General features: G+C 38.4%; 1 protein-coding gene across 1 annotated transcript; it reads right to left on the bottom strand.

The window, feature by feature from the left end:
- Window positions 1–7,698: 7,698 nt before the first annotated feature.
- Window positions 7,699–17,306, bottom strand: ormdl3 (ORMDL sphingolipid biosynthesis regulator 3). Its single transcript, XM_042507842.1, has 4 exons — window positions 17,051–17,306; window positions 15,787–16,052; window positions 13,416–13,567; window positions 7,699–10,456 (listed from the first exon to the last, which is right to left on the bottom strand). Exons 2-4 carry the CDS (start codon window positions 15,958–15,960, stop codon window positions 10,321–10,323), a joined length of 462 nt encoding a protein of 153 aa, XP_042363776.1. The 5' UTR covers window positions 15,961–16,052; window positions 17,051–17,306; the 3' UTR covers window positions 7,699–10,320.
- Between the last annotated feature and the right edge of the window lie 1,708 nt (window positions 17,307–19,014).

Raw genomic sequence — 19,014 nt, 5'->3', positions numbered from 1 at the left:
GTTTTATTTATGACTGCATTTCTTGAGCTCTCCTCAATGTATCCGACACTACCATGGTGACCGGCAAATTTTACGCCGCCACTTTCAAACTCAGGGTCACGGAGCAATCATAAATCTTATTATTGGGGGGAATGAGTGTGTTAATAATGTAAAACAAGAGCAGTTTATGAATATTCATAGTTCCCGTGATAGATCGGGGGAAGATGTTATGAGTTGGCTCATAGCTCCGCCCTGGGCAGACAGCTCATTCTTAAAAGCCATTCATCATTTGAAGGTGTCACCATGGACTGTCTCATCTGTAAAAAGACTAAAGTGGTTTTCAGTCTCCAGTCAAACAGTTTGGGCTTGGTGCGACTCTTCCACAGCTCTGAATGTGTTATTACAGTTTAAATTTTTTTTCAGCTAGGGATAACAACAGCAAAAAATCAAATACGGGTCAATTTTTGCTTTTGCTGTTTGCTGTCAGGTAAAGCAAAGATTATTTGCAGGCCACTGGAGCTGAAGTCTGAGATGAAATAGCCACTGTGGCCTGCAGGTGAACATCGAAGCTGCTTTAAAGGCTCTGAAAATCAGTTTTCTCAATCAGTGTCTTTCTATGAGCGATGGGATCCAACTTATACTCAGTTTTCTGCCAAAGTTTGAAAAGTTTTGGTTATTATACTTGAGAGATTTATGTATTTTTTCTTGCTTTTGTGCTCTTCTAAATTGTTTGCAGTGAGCAGGGCTTCTTTGGAACAAGGGGATTTTGCTGTCTGTGAAAAAATCTGAATTTTGCATAATTTAAATCAAAATCTGATCATAGTTAGTGTGGATGTTTACTTCAAATTCACATTGTCATCCCAACTGATCAAATATCGCCATTTGGTCAGTGCCGGTCATGTTGACGAATGAAGCATTAGGTATCCTGCTGCGTGTACTGTTGACATTTTCTTGTCATCACAATAAACTTTTTTTATAATAAACTTTATCGTAAAAACATAACACAACTTGTTTTCATGGTTTTACAAGATAATTCAGAATAAAAAAACATTTCATGTTATCACAATATACCTATTTTGTCACAACCTAAAACATTTCATGTAATGATGTGATCCTGCATCACACCGTAACATGAAACATAAAAATGTGAAAAACATCTGGTTGTAACACAGACATTTTCATGTTAAAACCTTATCTTTTTTCTAACCTGGCAGTTTTACACCTCCATTCAATATATATATATATATATACATGAATATATAATTTGTTTTGTTAAGTTGACGACGATCTTAACTTCTGAAATCAAAACTGCATCCTTTCTAAACTCCATAAAAACTTTTTCAAAGTAGAATAACAGCGTGATGTTGTATGTTGTCGAATTTTAAAAAAAAAAAAAAAAAAATTTGGCCTTAGCTCAGCGTTAGTTTTTGGCTCCTAGAGTTATTTTGCCTCTGCCAGAAACCCTTCTGCCCCCTTCTGTCAAAGCACTTTTTAAACTTTAAAGGTGCTATATAAAAAATATCATATTACTGTTATATTATTACTGTTATGATGATGATTATTATTATATGTTGTAGCTTCTTAGAAAGAAAATGTTATTTGTGAATCTGTAGGTAAGTAGGAAATGTTCCAGCGGAGATAACTTGATATTTGGGGAATGCAGACATTTTTAAAAAATGGTGGCGCTGAAAAATCTTTGGGAAACCAATGTGCAGAGAAAAGACCGACCGTCTGTACCGTACGGCCACAAACAAACATATAATCAACATACTGTACTGTCTGTTCTGCTTCGCTCCACATCTATTTCTACTTTTTACAGGACTTCATGCAGCACATGTGACTGCACTGTGTTTGGCAGAGCGTCATTAAACGGCAGACTGACCTTAAGAAAGTCTAGCCGAGTCCTCTGAGAGCCCATCGCTGCATTTCAGTGACAGCACAGCAGCTTCAAGGGGACGCTGTCTCCTGTCGTCAGTCCTCCTGCCCTTGGCTTCCTCAGTCGGTTCAAAGACCCTGTGGGGGATCCAGAGCTCATAATTAATTGATCCAATTCTTGTTTGGTTCTATTTATAGTTAACCGCTTCCGTACTGTAACACTTCCCTCTTCCCTCCTACATGAAACACACAGCACTCATGATCTGGTATATCATTACCAGGTCGAACTGTGTCAATGTCACAGCAGGGTAACGCACAGACCAAATCTATGGTTTGTTGTGTCTCATCTCGTCCCCGGTGCTGTTGCATGCACAGAAAAACAGAGCACACGCTGCGGGAGCCTCACTACATGGTGCATGCATATTTCAAATGCTCAATCTGAATAGATGGCATCGCCACATGTTCCCTCGGTTGCTATGGGCTCGATGCGGGTGCTGCCTTTCTGCCGGGGTTGTCATCCATATTGAATGATGTTGTTGGTTGTGTGGCGGCCATGTGACTTTGTTTTCCTCCAAGAAGAAAGCAGACACACCGCCTGGATGCTGTCAGCACTAACTTTTCATGGAGTAAAAAGAAAAAAATGTACAGTATCAGGTATTTAGGATTTTTTAGAGGGTGATATAATTATAAGAACCTCTCTGACTCCTTCGATTAAACGTGTACAGTTGTAATGACAGCTATGACTAGAGGTAGTAAATTAGTCATTTCTTTAAATGTTTATATGTATATTCTTTCCTTATAGAAAAGCATGGATGGATAACTGAACAGGCCTACTGGGCAAAGGCCCTGGCACCCAAAATGTAAGGACCCCCCCCTGGCAAATCAACACGCACTGACCATGAAGAGCCTTAAAATGACCACAAAGAGTCACAAAATAAAGAGATTCAAAACAAGCATGAGGAGAGAAAAAACCAAACCAACCAAAAAAGAGACACAAAACAAACCAAAAAGAGGAAAAACCATAACAAGGTCGGTGTGTCTTGGGGTGGTGGAGCTTTTTGCATGTCTGTGCCCAGTGGCCCAGTCAGTCCGACCATGCATACAAGAACTAATAGACCAACCACACTGTAAAAACACAGGCTTTAAATTAAAATGTCACTAACCAACTTCAAATGTAACAAGAAATGTATCAAAGCAATACCATACATAGCATTATTTTAGTATTAGTACTCGTGCGCTCATGTGTACGCAGCATTTTTGTGCTGTGGTTGATGGAGGCAGAGCAGAGAGGGTATGACAGGGTTCCCACAGTGTAAAGCAAAGGAGATTTAAGACATTTAAAAAATAATTAAGGCCTTATTGTTAGATTAATGAATTAAAGGCCTTTTAAAGGATCTGGGAAACCCCCTTATGAGTGTGAATGAGGAGGATGTACGGTACCAAAAGCACATAAGAGACTGCAGACCAATAAAGACAATTATTACCCATGACTGTTTTTTTGTCATTAAGGAGTGAACAGAATGCTTGTCCCCTGTGCTAAAATCCATTTTTATTTCTACACAGTCATATTTTCCTTTGAGTCTTGCCTTATATTGGTCATGTGTATTTAAATTTAGTGACTATTTCCAGGAAGACTGTAAATCTGGATGCACATAAATGGGTGAATGAGCAGAGAGAAGAAACCTCTGGACAAAAAGACAAGAGAAAAGACCAATAATCTCTCCCCCACGGCGTTCCTATTTATAGTGGCTGAATGTCGCTTCAGATTAAGGTCAATGACAGACGTTTGCCGCCCTCTGCTGGATAGTGATGGGTTGTAACTGTAGTAATATTTTTTTTTAAAAACTACATTATTCTGTGAACCAGCTCCAAATCCTTTATATTTAATTTTTAACAAGAATAATGCAAGTACTAAACAGTTAATATTTAGAATGCAACACTTATTATTGTGCATTACATGCCTCAAATCTTCACATGGCTTTTGATATAATTCAATTAATTGGACCATGAATTCACTTTCACAAATTCACATCCACACCGGCCCCGAGGCGTTGATCTCTCAAAGCTCATAGGACATAAAAAGAAAATGCGAGAGTGTGCTCAATGCATCTTCAGGGGGGGGAGAGTAATCAGGCTCAAAATCTATTCAATTACAAAATTTAATTAAATAAAGTTGCAATTTTATCCCAGTTGCCGTAGCAACAGTAAAATTTCATGATATCAGAGGAAGAGATGATTGCACAAACATGTCTGGCTGCCGCTCAGTGCTGTTGCTGTGTGATGGCACTTTGCATTTCATTCAGGCTGGGAACTTTAAATTAAATTTCAGAGTTTTAATCTGTGCAGACTTTTGTGGTTTTGTAGAGGATATCCTAAACTTTAAAATGCATTTAAAGTTCACTGCATTACATGAGCACTGTACTGTGATCAGATTATGAAAGTGTAGCAAAAATGTCAGTGTTCAGAATAACTCCCACTTCAATGACCAAGAAACTCATTCCAAATAATGTGCATATGCAGAGCTTTTACTTCTTCCAATTACTTTTAAAGTTGACCTTTAAAAGTAATTGCTGCTTGACTAACAACAGAAATATCTCGTGTAGTTATCTTATGGCAGACTTATGAGGTAATGATCCCATGGGCAGAATATGAAAAGCAACTACAAAAAGAGAAAATGACCACAAGGAGATGCAAAATAACTATGAGGAGACGCAAAGCAGCTACAACAACACTCAAAGTTATGACACAGCAACAGAAAACATCTCCAAAAAGATGCTAAATTACCACAAAAAAAGCCAAAATGACTGAAGAGAAGCAAAGCAACCACAAAGAGACTCAAAATGACCACAAAGAAACATAAAACAACGACAAAGAAACACAAAAGACCAACGAGACACAAAATAACTTCTGGCCGATAAATAGAACCGATAATAATAAGCATAAATTGCTTTGATTTCGCCCGTGCTGCCAGTACTACACACACTGCATTATACTGCGTGTCAAACTGCTGCTGCTAGATCAGTCCACAGCATGTCATCAGTCAGCAGCAGGGTTTCCCCTATTGTTTCTTTTTTCTTTTTCTTTTTAACTCTTTCCACACTATTGAGGAGACTTTCAGTCAATCGATGTTTTCACTGTAGTGTAGGGGACACTATTACAGATGCTATGCAATAAAACAACATTTCCACGTCCAAAAACAAACGAACAAGACGATCTAAGGTCCCAGGGTGACAGACGGAGAGGACTCATTGCTCTCATTGTCCGACGGTGTCTCCACCGATGTCTCCGCATGTCCGCTTCGCTCTCATTCTCCGCTGGAGTCTTCGAATGATGGCTCCACTCTCTTTCTTCACCAGTGTCTCTGAATGTCCACTCCACTCTCATTCTCCGCCAGTGTCTCCGAATGTCCGCTCCGCTCTCTTTCTCCGCCGGTGTCTCCACCGGTGTATGCTTGGCTCTCATTCTCCGCTGATGTCTTCGAATATCCGCTTTGCTGTCTTTCTTTGGCGGTGTGTCCACCTGTGTCCACTTTGTTGTCCTTCTCTGCTGCTGTCCACTCGGCTCTAATATGTGTAATATGTGTCCCAATGTCCGCTCCGCTCTCAATCACTGCCACTGTCTCAACCGGTGTCCGCTCCGCTGTCTTTCTCCGCCGGTGTCCCCGAATGTCTGCCCCGCTCTCATTGTCCAACAGTTCCCGGCAGCAGGTGATTGTCCTACACTGTCTGCTGCATGTTCATGTTTTTGTTTGAACCATAATCGGCGAATCTTCTCTAAAACTGTTCAGATGCATTCAGGTGACTTTTGCATGTTTGTCAGGATTTTACATAAAACATTAAAATTGCTCCTCTGGAATTCACTGTCAACGTCAAATAAATAAAACACTGCACAAACATTAAGCTTTTTATGTCAGGGTGTCAGGTCTTTCACAACAATTTATCCCACAGGACACCCAGCTGAATTCAATCTAATACCTCATCATTACTTTCACTTAATCAATGTTTAACAAGCCTCCGGTGTTGTGTAACGCAGCGAGCTCTGTACCTGTATCAGCTTGCAATGTTGAAATAAAGACCATGGATTAAATTTTAGATTTCAAGCTTGCTACCAGCTGCAGCTGACAGTGAGTATAAAACAGCAAGGTTTAAGCTGCACGGTTTAGGACTAAAGTGTTACTTATTCTAGTCTGGTTTACTGCAGGAAAACAAAGTTTTCTAATGCAAGGCAATCAGCATGCTTTGTGCACACTTGTATGAAATAAAACGAATGCATTTTCCAACTGTGAGAACCTATTTCTGTCACATGCTATTACTGTGGACAAATCCATTCACAAATATTTTAAGATGATCCTAGTTTTACGAGGTTTATTAGGGAATTAGATCACTGAGAGTATGAATTCTTGAGAAATGGCTAAAAACATATTTTGTACTCACACTGACCTTTGATCACCAAATTCTCATCATTCTAAGAGGACGTTTGTGCCAAATTTAAAGAAATTCCCTTTAAGAGTTATTGAGATATCGTGTTCACGGGAATGAGACGGGCAAGGTCATGGTGACCTTTGACCACCAAAATCTAATTTTAGCAGTTTGTCGTTGAGCCTGACCAGATGTGTGTGCCACATTCAAAAAAATCTGTGAAGGTATTCTTGAGCTATCACATTCAATAAAGTGAGATGGGCAAATGCAATACCAAAAACATTAGACAACACAAAAGCAGCAATAAAGAGTTTTGCGACGATACTTGAAAAATACTGTATTTTGGGTCAAGCACTCTTACAGATCACATTGACATTTCCTTCATAAAGCACACTACTACACTGATCAACAAACAGAAGCCACTGTTTCACATTTAATCAACATTCAATTCAACCTTCTTTCAAAGAACTGTTGTCCTAAACATTAAAAGTAAAAAAAAATGCATTATCACTTTGTGTTATGAAATATTCTAACATGACGTAAAGCCCTTTATGGTGACAATATCTCCGAAATATGATGAAGAAATAAAAGCTGCAGAGGATCAAATAGTATTTACACAATCCTTTGGTCCATGTTTGTTATTTTTTTGGATAAATGCATAAATTCTTAATTATGCCAATTCAACACATCCATTTTCTAAAAGAAATAACTGATTTTTGGAGGGGGTTAAGCTGTAATTAATACGAAAGAGCAATAATCCAAATAATTGAATTTGATCAAAACTTGTGCCTTCGTCTACCTTAAAACTTTTGTTACTACCGCTATTATAACTGCTACCACAGTCAGTCATATTTATGCTACTATGGCTACTGCTAACACTACTGCTGAGAGTAAACTGTGTCCAACACTGTTCTGGCTATTATCGGTAAACATATTTAATAAAATATAGGAAATTTGTTTAATTTTTCAATTTGTGAAATACAACATTCAATTTTAGGACCTTCCTTTAAAAGCTACAGAGGGGAGTTTGGTATCATAATATTTAGTCTAAGAGTAGATACATATTTTTTTGCCTCTTATTAGAACATGTTTCAAAAATAACTCTGCTTTTATGGTGTTTTCTTCTACAATGATCTGTTTTTCATCTTGTGGTGTTGAGGAAAACAAGTATACAAGTATTTTTCTATAAATATTGCATATGAGTTCAATACTCAAGTATCAATACACTAATACCACTAGATTTAACATGTCCAGATATTTAAAATTATGATTATTTATGGAAAATAATGTTAAAGAATTATTTCATTTTTGAGAACTTTTCTCAAGCAAATTCCTTTTTTTGGGGTTTTTTTTTTTGCCTATTTCTTTTTTTCATTTTAATTTTCAAGTAATTTTCTTGCACTTTTTCCTAATTGCTTTCATTTTTCTTAATTTTTCCGTAATTTCTTCTCACGATGCCCATAGCCTTCTTCCTATGTTTTTGAAGGAAATCACACCAATTTGTTCAAGCATTAAAGGGTTTATCAAACTGTCCGCCCTAAATGTCCATCTCTTCCCTGTGGTTTTGAAAATGGTATCCAATACTGAAATTTTCCAAGGTATTGTATAGAGCCGAGAGATTTCAGTATCAGCTATCTTATAGTGGAAATAAAACAGAATTGTCAATGTTATTTAATGACTAAAGTTTTGGCTGACAATTGCTAAATCAAACTGTGGTTTTTCTGCAGTTTAATATCTTTACTTACAACTAATGGTCCATGGTGACATGATTCATGGACTCATCAGCCTTCTGCTGCTAAAAAAAGATCATACACATGCATTAGACCTGCAATATGTAAAATTTTAAAACTGAAATGTTTCCTAAAATTTCAAATGAACAGTGACATGTTACCTTTTAGGAATTATTACTTATTCAAAGCAGCTTTCTCACCTGACTCCCTTTTAGTACATATTGTAGTACAACTGCAGTTTTACGGATCCTAAAAAGATTCTGACATTCTGCAGAGGGAAAACGTAGTGTTCTTAAATAATCTGGATTAGATTTCATTATTCTGAGGTGTTTCTAATATTCTGCCACTCTCATATTAGTGTTAAATTTGTCATCTTTAGGACTCTTTCCACCACTCCATTCAATTTCAGTCGACTCAAAATCTGTGCTTTTCAGTCCTCTCTGAGTCAAAGAAAACTATTTTAGCGAAGTTTGTCTCAATGACAGCTCAATATTTTAGTGTTTTTTTAGTCAACAGATAATATTGAACATTTCAGGTAATTTTTCATTTTAGTCAAAGTTATTTCTCAAAATTTTATCTTATTGTCTGATGAACACAGATCAAATGATTTACACATCTTCGAAACTGTACGTGATGCTAACAAGCAAGCGATTATCAGATTCAAAACATAAGTGACTTGTTGCTTGTTTGGTTGTTCACGAGTAGGACTCCCCTTGAAAGTTGGAGATTCGAATCATCAGTCAGACATCCCTCTGCCTACTAAGAGTGCTTCAAGTCGAGCAGTCATTTTTTTTTTTTTTTTTGCTGCTAGTCAGTGTGCTGTGCAGTGTATTCTGGGGACATTTTGGTCCCCAGATTTTGCTGCAGAGTGAGTGCTCTTAAATTTCAAACTACTCTTTGGAGCTGCAGGCCTGCAGGCAGCCTGTAGACGAGGAGAGAGGAGAAACCTTCTGCTTACAGATGGTGAATTTGCGACTCACAGCAGCTTAATACGACACAGTCTCTGGCTTTTGTTTAATTTGCAGTGTTGGCAAAAAATGTAGTTGCACATTTGCGACCTGCTGTTAGCACTGTTAGCTTGTTTACTATATCAGTAATAAGTGCTGCTGAAACAATGAACATCCAATAGAGCCCTGTTATATTTTAAAACTTTGTATGGAGAACACAATGAATCTTCTAATATTTATATTGAACAGCCAAATCCCACCAGACTGGCATAATTCTGAGTCTGGTACAGCCCTATTGACAGGTATATTTAGTCATGATTTTTCTTACAGAAATTAAACCATTTTCATATATGTCATTGGCAGTGAACAGAGCAATAGAAACACCTCAGAAATTACTGCAAGGCTACTGAGTTTGCATTGACTTGCACAGGCGTACCTAATAAACTAGTCACTCGCGTGCGTGGTTTGCCTCCAGATTTGAACCTGGGATGCAGACGTAAGAGGCTGATGCTAGGTCTTGGGTACTTTTAGTTACAAGCATGAGCCCTTTTATGTAACTATAATAAAGTACAGACAGACATACGTATCTCTTCACTGCTATTTCAGGACTTTTGGTTATTTTAAATCAGTCAAGGGCTCCTGCTCTTGACGACTCTGCAGACAGGAGGCTTCACTGTGACACAAACCAGGACAAGAGGAGTCCAAATATGGAAATGGTCAGATAAAAATAAGAGTTGCTTAACTTCCCAATCTTGGCCCTGAGCAGGACAGCTAGGGCTAAATATAACCCTTGTGGTTTCTCGTGTCTCGCCTCTGCAGCAGTTCACAGGTCCCTCACTGTTTCATTAAAGTATTGTTGCTCTCCTCAGAGCCCAGAAACCTCAAGAAAGAGGAAGCTTCTCGTCGGATTGCAGCTGAATAAATACAGCAGTGTATCATTACATACAAAATAACTTTTGATTACAGCCCCAGTGTGCCAGTGAATGTAAAATGGCACGATTTTGTGCAACTACATTGTCCTCTCCGTCCTGACACCTGTCACATCAAAAAAGCATTTCTACAGAAATGAACATAATCATAATACTCCCTTTTTTTAAAGTGTCTCTAAAAAAATCTGTGTCTCAAAGAACAGCCACGAACAATGACAACAGCACACTTTCCCTTTGTGCTCTCTGTAAAGTGTCACTTTCCTGGGGTTTGGTACCATGGCAGTATCCCCAGGAGGCTTCATTTAGAGTGCCGCTCAGCAGAGTCGGGAGCCGGAGAGCCGCGGATCCTTGCTGGATCTGCAGCCAAATCAGAGGCCTGATACTCTGTGTGCTCTCAGAAGTCCGCAGGGACTTCAGGAAGGAGGTGTCCTCTTCCGCCTTGTCAGTACTTATTAATCCCAAAGATCCTCACGCCGTGCAGCTGCGGCAGCTTGGGGATCAGCACAGTGAGCAAGGAAACTGTGTTGACCACAAAATGGGCCCGATCATATTTGGTGTAGAAGCTGGTTAGAATGTACCTGAATCGGAGAGAAGAGAGAATAATGATTATGAGAATGGAAATGAGCAGCGGATTAACTCTGAACAATTATTCATGTCTGTACTTCTCTGAAGTCGTTCTGTTAACAAGCCCGTGGAACAAAACAAGGTCTTTAGAAAAGAGAAATTAAAGGATTAAAATTAAAGCTGTCAAAACATCACTTTAAGTATTCGGTAACCTTTCACTTATTTTCCCTCTGATAATCACAGCAAGATGTTTCCCAACTCACAAACACAGAGCCAACACTTTAAACTGAGAGGTTGTTTCAACACGCAGAACAACAGGATTGCAACACTGACCTGAAATATGATGCTACAATACTAATCTGCAAATCTATGAAGCTCATCATTAATGACGATATGGATGTTTCGATACGATAACAAAGATCGGTATTGAGGTCAATTCAGCAGGGGCTCTAGCCTGCGACCAACATAGCTTTTGAGCAATATAGAGCGCAGAATGAGTGCAGCCAACAACCACACTCACCACACCACTGTAAGTGCTACAAATCCGTACAAGCTAAGTCAAGAAGTGTAACTTATTAAAATAATCAAAGCAAATGATGTACAGATGACAAAAATAAAAATTCAATACTTTCATCGACTTTAATTTGAATGACTTTTAAGTTATTAAGTGTGTATCAGGGTTGAACTGAGTACTTAAATGAAAAGAGCATTCGATACCCATAATGTACTTCTTACATGTACAAGTAACATCCGTGTCACATGTATCAATATCCGAAATCCCTATGAAGGAAAAGCCCAATTTGGGTAGCTGTGTTCGCTCTAAAATCAAAAATTAAGCTCAATTTTGAGGCTGTTCTGCAAATAGTTTTTGAAAAGATGATAATTATAGCAACTTCTGATCAACCCATATCATATATTTCAATCAATATTTCTTGTTGCATTCAACCCACTTTAAAGTATCGGCTCAGGACTCAGTATCAGCAGATAATGAATATTAAATGACTCAGATCGAGGGCAAATTGATCGGGACATTCCTACATGTTAGACTCATAACTAAACAGACAGGGTGAGTGACCGCGCAACCAACATTCAGAAATGCCTCCAAAGTGAGCACTTCCTGTGTGAACCCTGACTGCGTCTTGGCTCAGTGCTGCCAGAGGGAGCACAGATGTTCGTGGTGAGGCACGAGAGTCAACAACAAACTCCCCGATCTCATATAAACAGTATTTTCAGATGTAACTGCAAACAGAGTAAGGGATTCTTGTGAGCTCAGAATGATGAATTGCACATCCTGTTCTCTGCTGAACAAGTGCGGACATGTAACGAAGGCTCCTGAGAGACGTTTGCAGATGTGTAGCTTTTCCATCTGGAGCTGAGAGACTGACCACTGTAGTCTCCTCCTGCTGGCACTGGTCGCAAAACAAAATGACTACAAGGGCTTTGAAACCCGCAAGAAAAAAGTGTACACCTGCAAAAAACTGCTATGACTACAATGTTCAAGCTGAGCTGGCAGATCAACCCCAGGAACCAGAGTGCTTCCTGTAAACTGAACTCTGCCGGTTAATGAGGACAGAAAAGGGCAGGGAAGCAGCGAGGGGTGCTGCTGCAAACACTAAGCCCTGTAACAGTTTGTGAGCTCGACTAATAAGAGAGCAGCAGGGACGCTAATCAATAAACACTCTCAAAAGTATGAGGTGCAAGATTTAAAGTACATCTTTCACAGATGTACTTAAACGCAAAGGTGCAACTTTGTACCAGTTTGACCTGAGCTTAAGATAAAAAAACAGAGGAAGCACACCGATTAAAAAGAACTCAACCACTTTCATCATGTTGCTCCTCACAGCCTCATGTCTACCAATATTATAATTAACCCTTTAAAACTAAGACTGACATCACTTTTCTTGTGCTGCATTCAAATGCCTCTTACAAGTATTTAAACATTTGAACCAAGAGCAAATTGGTTTGATTTATTTTAATGAAAAAATTGGAAAAGCGGAAAGCACCTTGGCAGGAAATATTCTGCAAAATGCAATAAATAAATAAATATTATATTGAAACAATTTTAAAACAATGTCCAAAGATCTATATTTACAGTTATCATAATTATATATTTAAAATCATTCTTGCAGAATTATTGTCATTTTTAAGCACTTTTTTCCAGGTCATTTTCTCTTTTGTGCTCTTTTGAGATTCCCAATTTTTGGAAACTGTGCAGACTCATTCATCAAAACATTTTTAATGTGCACATATGCATGGGGGAGTGTGTGGTTATTTTATGAGTACATGTCTCTTGTCCTGTTGTTTCACACAACTCAGACTATAAAAGGGTAAAAAATAGGCTATGTATAACCAGTTAAATCATTGTTCCAGAGGACATTCGTGAAGGGGTCACTGGTATACTCTCTATTGTTTAAGGGTTCTGGGAGGAAGAACATCTGCTCTGCAGAATACAATCCTGCTCTACTACTTCCTCAAAGTTTAGATCCATTGAAGATCAGCTGTTCCCTCCAGCTGTTAAACAACTTAACCCTTTGAAACAGTGATCGACATCAGTTTTCTTGTGTTGCATTCAGATGTCTTTTAAAAGCATTTAAACCTTTGAATCTTGCAACCTCCAAAATTGAACCTCTGGAACTCCCAAAGTGGTTTAATTTTGTTTAAAAACATGGGGAAAACAGGCAAAGAGCAACTTGGCAAGTGATGCCGATAAACTGCAAGAAATAATGAAATAGTTATGACCTAGATTATATTTTTATATATTTAAATTTGTTTTTTATAAATGGTAATTCATTTTTTTTTTTTTTTTTACCCCTTTTTGTGCTAATTTTGCAGTCTTTTTTTTGTAATTTTTGCTAATTTGGGGTAATTTCCTGTCAAATTTCTCAGTGTTTTCTTTCCATGTTTCAATTCAAGCCAGTTTGTTTGCTCAGGGTTCAAAGGGCTTAGTCATTAGGTTTTGGAGGGGTCACTTACAGGACAATGGGTGTGATGGTGAGGAATTTCCGTGAAGCGGTGAACTGCACACCGTAGTCCATCTGCTCCCAGTGTGTCAGAAGACGAGCCTTGCCCTGATCTGGGGTCTCAAAGGGCGTCCCTTTGACCGTGTGAAGTAGGAGGTACATACACTGCAACATGCAACAGACACAGTCAGAGACAGATTAAGTCATCATTGATTGAAAACATATGAATGTCAAACAGGTGAATGACAGATACTGACTAAAATATATGTGATAATTATATTAAAAAAACCTTGCAACTGGATGTGTTCTCTGGATTCTAAGTATTAAGTCCAGTTTAGACAAAAGATTCGCAACAGTATAACGACAGGCAGGTTTCCATCACAGATTTATGCAAAATGTTATGTTATTTTTTTTCTTTAACTCCTTTTTCTCTTGGTGTGTTGGGTGGGGTGGTGGTGGTGGTGGTGTGTGTGTGTGTGTGTGTGTCTTGGTGTTTTAATGTGTATTTTTCTTTGTGACTGTTTTTGTCTTCTCTCTTCTGCTGCTTCTTGGGTTGTGATGCTAGCTGTTGTGCCCTTTATCACTGTGACAGGTGTTGCGGAGGTTGTGAGAGAGATAAGGAAAAACAAAAATACTAGTTATGCTTATTATTGTGAAAGAAAACTCCTGCCATATGTAAACATTTGAAAATGCTGTACCTGTCCTGCCCTCATGAATAAAAGAAAATATTCATAACAAGACTACTACCTGGAGTGCACGTCAGCGACATTCTGAAAACCTGCTAGTTTACACCAGTGAGACGAGATGGGGCCTCGTCTCCATAGTAAAAACTGGCAGCACTTTAAAATATGAACTAAGACTGTGACACTGAGATACGGTTGAAAATCTAGCAGTTAATCAGTCAATGAGTATGTGTGTGTAATGTGCACACAGCGAGCGGCAGCAGCAACATACCATCCAACACACCATGAGGACAAAGACAGCCACGGGAATGTAAATGAGACAGACTCTAGCTCAGCGGGAACTGACAGAGAGTGAAGACACCATCTACTGACAGTTTGTAACTGACTTGGCCAGCAGACTTTTCTAAAAGCCGATTGTATATTCAAACAAAGTGACTGTCCTCCCGTTCTTGAACCAGGCGCTGGCGACTTGAAAACCTGAGTCACAAAAGTGGAAAATAGACCTTCCCTCTTTTCTTTTTTTTTTACCTCTCTCAAGACAGCAGTGAAGATGGGTGAAAAGTACTGATACTGTTGCCCTAATGTGTCTTTTTTGTTTTCTTTTTTTTTCCAAGGGAGGGGGTGGGATGGGTTTATTTTAGTATTATAACAATAGCTATCATTTATTTGCTGATTTTCCTTTTTAGAAACAGCCCTTGTCTTCTTGATTTAAATATAATGTATGCTGTTGTTTTCCTTTTGCATAAAACTGCCATAAATAACGTGTTCAACAAAAGTGGGGAAAAACAGGCAGGAATAAGGCTTTCTGAAGAGGTTGGGGAAATATATGCAGTTTTCAGTGGTCCTCAACTTCCCCCATTAACATTGTTGGAATAACATTATAAGATATTTTCCAACCCCTCACCAGGAAAAATACAAAAACACAAATCTGACATCCTGGAGACAATGTGGCCCAGTGGAAGCAAATCATTTTCATATATTCTGGGACTGTCCCAAACTGAACTTGTACTGGAAGGACTCACAAAACCTTACAAAAAAACCACAGTGTTTAGGACTCAAATACCTCTGAACCTGGAGACTCTCTATCTGGGTCATGTTGTGTTTCTGAAACAGAGGAGGGATATAAACCTCAGCAGGCCCTTTTGGTGGCAAGTAAAAAATATCACTCAGAAAGTGGCTGAACATAGTACCACCTACTTTGGAAGACTGGTATGGAATAATTTTAGAAACATTTAAAATCGAAAAGTTGACCTCCTCGTTGAGGATTTAAAAGAATAAATTCTATCAAATTTGTTATAAATGGATTGAATTTATGAACCCGAAGCCAGAGATGAATCAGCTTCATCGTTTATATGATACACATTTTCTTTTGATAGGTTTATGGAAAGGTTTTAACTCTGAAATTTTGAATCGGTTTGGGCCTGTTTAAGCTGATTAACGTGTTTTATGGATCATGTTTAATCTGTTGTGGCTTTTAAAACATATTCCAATCAGATTAGCAGGCTCCATTTAAATGTGCTTAATGAAGCAAGTTAAGCTTTCCTTTCTTTTCTACAACACCTCAGAGAAGAGATTTTTGACCCTCTGACTCACTACTTTGATTCACCACATCCCGAAGTCTTTCACCAGGCTGCGCTGTACGCATCCTCCACTGACTTGACTCATTCGACAAAAAGGAAACTATGCTTCTGCTTCACTCACCAGATTGTGAATGAGGTTGGTGAGGGTCCAGACCACGGGCACGCTGGCGAAGGGGATGCTGAGCAGGATGACGTGCAGGAGGCCGATGCCCAGGATGTAAGAAAGCCACATTCCTCTGCTGTTCATCACTCGAGTGTTGGGGTTCACCTCGCTGTGCGCCGTGCCCACGTTCATGATGGCGGCGGCGTCACTTCAGAGCACCCCTACCGATTTTACGCTCAACAAATGGCCTGAGTTTTAGCCCAGCTGGTGAGACAATCTGTCGGCTGTAAGATAATTGGAGAGAAGTGGATGTTAATTTGCAGACTGCAACTGCAAAACGTTAACTGGCAATTTTTATCTCGAGCCAAGACTCTGAATTTGTTTTCAGCTAAAGACCCCTACAATCAGACTCAGACTACAAGAGTTTTAAAAATCCTGAAATCATTTCAATATTTCAATGAAAATGATGAACAGCATTCATTGTGATTAATGTATATCATCACATCATGTTTTCCCCCTAAAATTCTTAAGTCTGAATGAAAATATTTTCAAATCTGGTGTTAAAAATTCAGGTTTTTCCATTTACACATGATAAATGTTGATACAATAAGAGTACACGGCTGCTATCAATGCTTAACATTCATTATTTTAGTTATTCTCTGTATGACCATGCATTTCATCATGTATCCATATTGATCTGCCTGAATTTTAGCTATCAAGCTAACTCTGGGGCAGTCAATGACTATCTATTGTTGCTGATAAATAAACAAATAAGTAAATTATAAAATTATTATTTATCATCATTACTGAAGTGAAGTTTAATTTAAACCATGTGGTCCATTCCTAATGTTATACGTGCTATTAATCTGAATTCAAATAACCTAAATCAGTCAATAAATCCCAATCGATGATGATTTTAAAGGGCACCTGCCGGCCAATCAGAGAGCAGTATTTTCTGCGGTCATGGTATAGATAGTGTTAATGTGTAATTAAGGCTATATTGAGATACAACTTGTCTACTTTGTATATTTTAACAAGTGAGATAAACTGCTTTAAAAGTCATAATCTGCCTGCTGAACTGCAGCTGATTGAGCAGAGTAAACAATGTAAGGCTGGGTCATTCCAGCATGCTGTCTTGTAAGTTCCCTAAAATGTAACTAGCAACATAATTATCCATAATGTACCTTCAAAGATCTACAAGTGGACTATCCAGCACTGCAGGAGTTAAAATACACACGTATGTATGTCAAGAATAGGTGAGTAAATAAATCATTGCACTCACAGCAGAAAAAAATGGCTTCAACTCCGACCTGTATTGGCACCAGTCCGTTATCACAGTTTTTCTTCTTTATCGATGCCTCCAGTTATGTAACTGGGACTATCACTGGGAGACTGGCGAGGCTCCAGTGTTCCCATCAGTCATCCGGCACCATCATCGGGCTCCAAACGTGCCGCTGAGCGCTGCGGTCGGTCTCGTGTCGGCTCACGATCAGTCGAGACACATCCACTTTTCCTTCGTCTTGCAGACAACAGCTGGTGACAACACAGCACCGCTCGTGATGTAACGTCACCGCTATTGGCTTTCACGGCCCGTATTTCGGCTGAGTTTTTTTGCTCTCCGTATCCTGCTGCGGTTGGTTGCTGTGCGTCACGTGGGCCTTGCTGGCCAATCGGCGTTTAATGCGTTTTTAAAAGAACGTGGTTCACGCCCCCTTTACGTCACAGCGGAGGGCGGGATCAGAGGAAACGAGGATGATTGACATTTGGGATTTGATGGACAAATTGAATTTTTTTTTTCTTTTAAAAGAAAAAAAAAAGCTTGAAAAGTTGAAAAAAATCACATGTGAATATCTTAAGAAAATGCACACTGAATTATGGTGTTGTCAGATATTTATATGTGATTTTTTTCTATCCTATGTTGTCTTGGTTTTTTAATTTTCTGCATTATAAGCAACAACAAATTAAGCTTGCAAAAAAGAAACAGTTCATTTATAAATAAAAAATATATATATAAAATATATATAATTAAAAGTCCTATTCTTCTAGTGCTCAGCAAATATACACAATAATGTAAGAACGCAAAAAAGTTTTAAAAAATAGCAAGACTAAGAATATACAGTCATACAAGCACCTTTGTGAAGCTATACTTAAAATGCTAAAATCATTTTGCATGTTCACAATGATCATAGTGGTGATGCAATCAGACTTATAGTGTTTGGCAGTAGGGAATTACACGCAATTAAATGAGGCATTTAACTATTTTTGCAGTAGCATGCTGGTAGCTCAAATGTATTCATTTTTTCATGGTGACTCAAGCAGTTATATTAGTTTTTTTAATTTTCTGTAATATAAGAATATGGAAATAAAGTATATGAAAAAGAAAAGTTTCATATTGCTATCTTTTTTCTTGTACAGCAAAGTGATACAATACTGTAAGGATTATTGCAGTAAAGCATAAAATAAGCAACCCCAAAAGTGCACAGTGTTTTCACATGATACACATTGACAATTCTCAATTTGCAATGCTCAATTTGGTGGCATTTTTTGCTGGCATGTGACTTTCTATATCAAAGTTAGTTCCAACAAAGCAATTTGATAGGACGTGAGTGCTGATATAGATTATAACAGCAATGTGATTTTGAACTATGCATGTATCATTCTGTTTTATAGGTGTTCGAAGCAAATAATTACATAAAGCCTTAATAAGCCTTCATTAAGGGCTGTTGTGACAAACTTTGCACATCAAAGATTATATATTTCCACAAATAACATTTAGGTTTATAGTGAATGGTTGTCAGGAAAGGACAAAGAGAAGGAAAAAGCCTGGATACGTCACTGCAAATCTACATGTATTGCTACATGTGCATTCACAAATAAATGGAAACACATATAAATGTCCATAGTACAAAGAAGTTGGCCTGTGGTAACAAGTACACTTACACGAAAACTCAAGCTAGTGTGCAGGAACATTTGTGTGTTGCTTGTCAATAGTCCAGTCCCAGTCCAGCTGCGGAGCTATTTGTGTTGGCAGAGCCAAATAAATCATTAAATAAACAAAAATCATTATTTGTTGCCACTGGTAACTAATAAATATTGATTGTAAAACTGAACTGTTGATTATCTTAAGCACTCAGTCTGAGGGCTCAGGCCCATGACCGAATCACAGCCGTGCTTATATTTAATACAGCGGCACTCCCTCTTATGTGATATTGTTTAATCACAGGTTTTTTTTAATCACATTGTCAA

The sequence above is a fragment of the Plectropomus leopardus genome, chromosome 19 (genome assembly GCF_008729295.1).
Source record: "Plectropomus leopardus isolate mb chromosome 19, YSFRI_Pleo_2.0, whole genome shotgun sequence".
Lineage (NCBI taxonomy): Eukaryota > Metazoa > Chordata > Actinopteri > Perciformes > Serranidae > Plectropomus > Plectropomus leopardus.
Note: the sequence above shows the minus strand (reverse complement) of the source record. Positions and strands in the feature narration are given on the sequence as shown.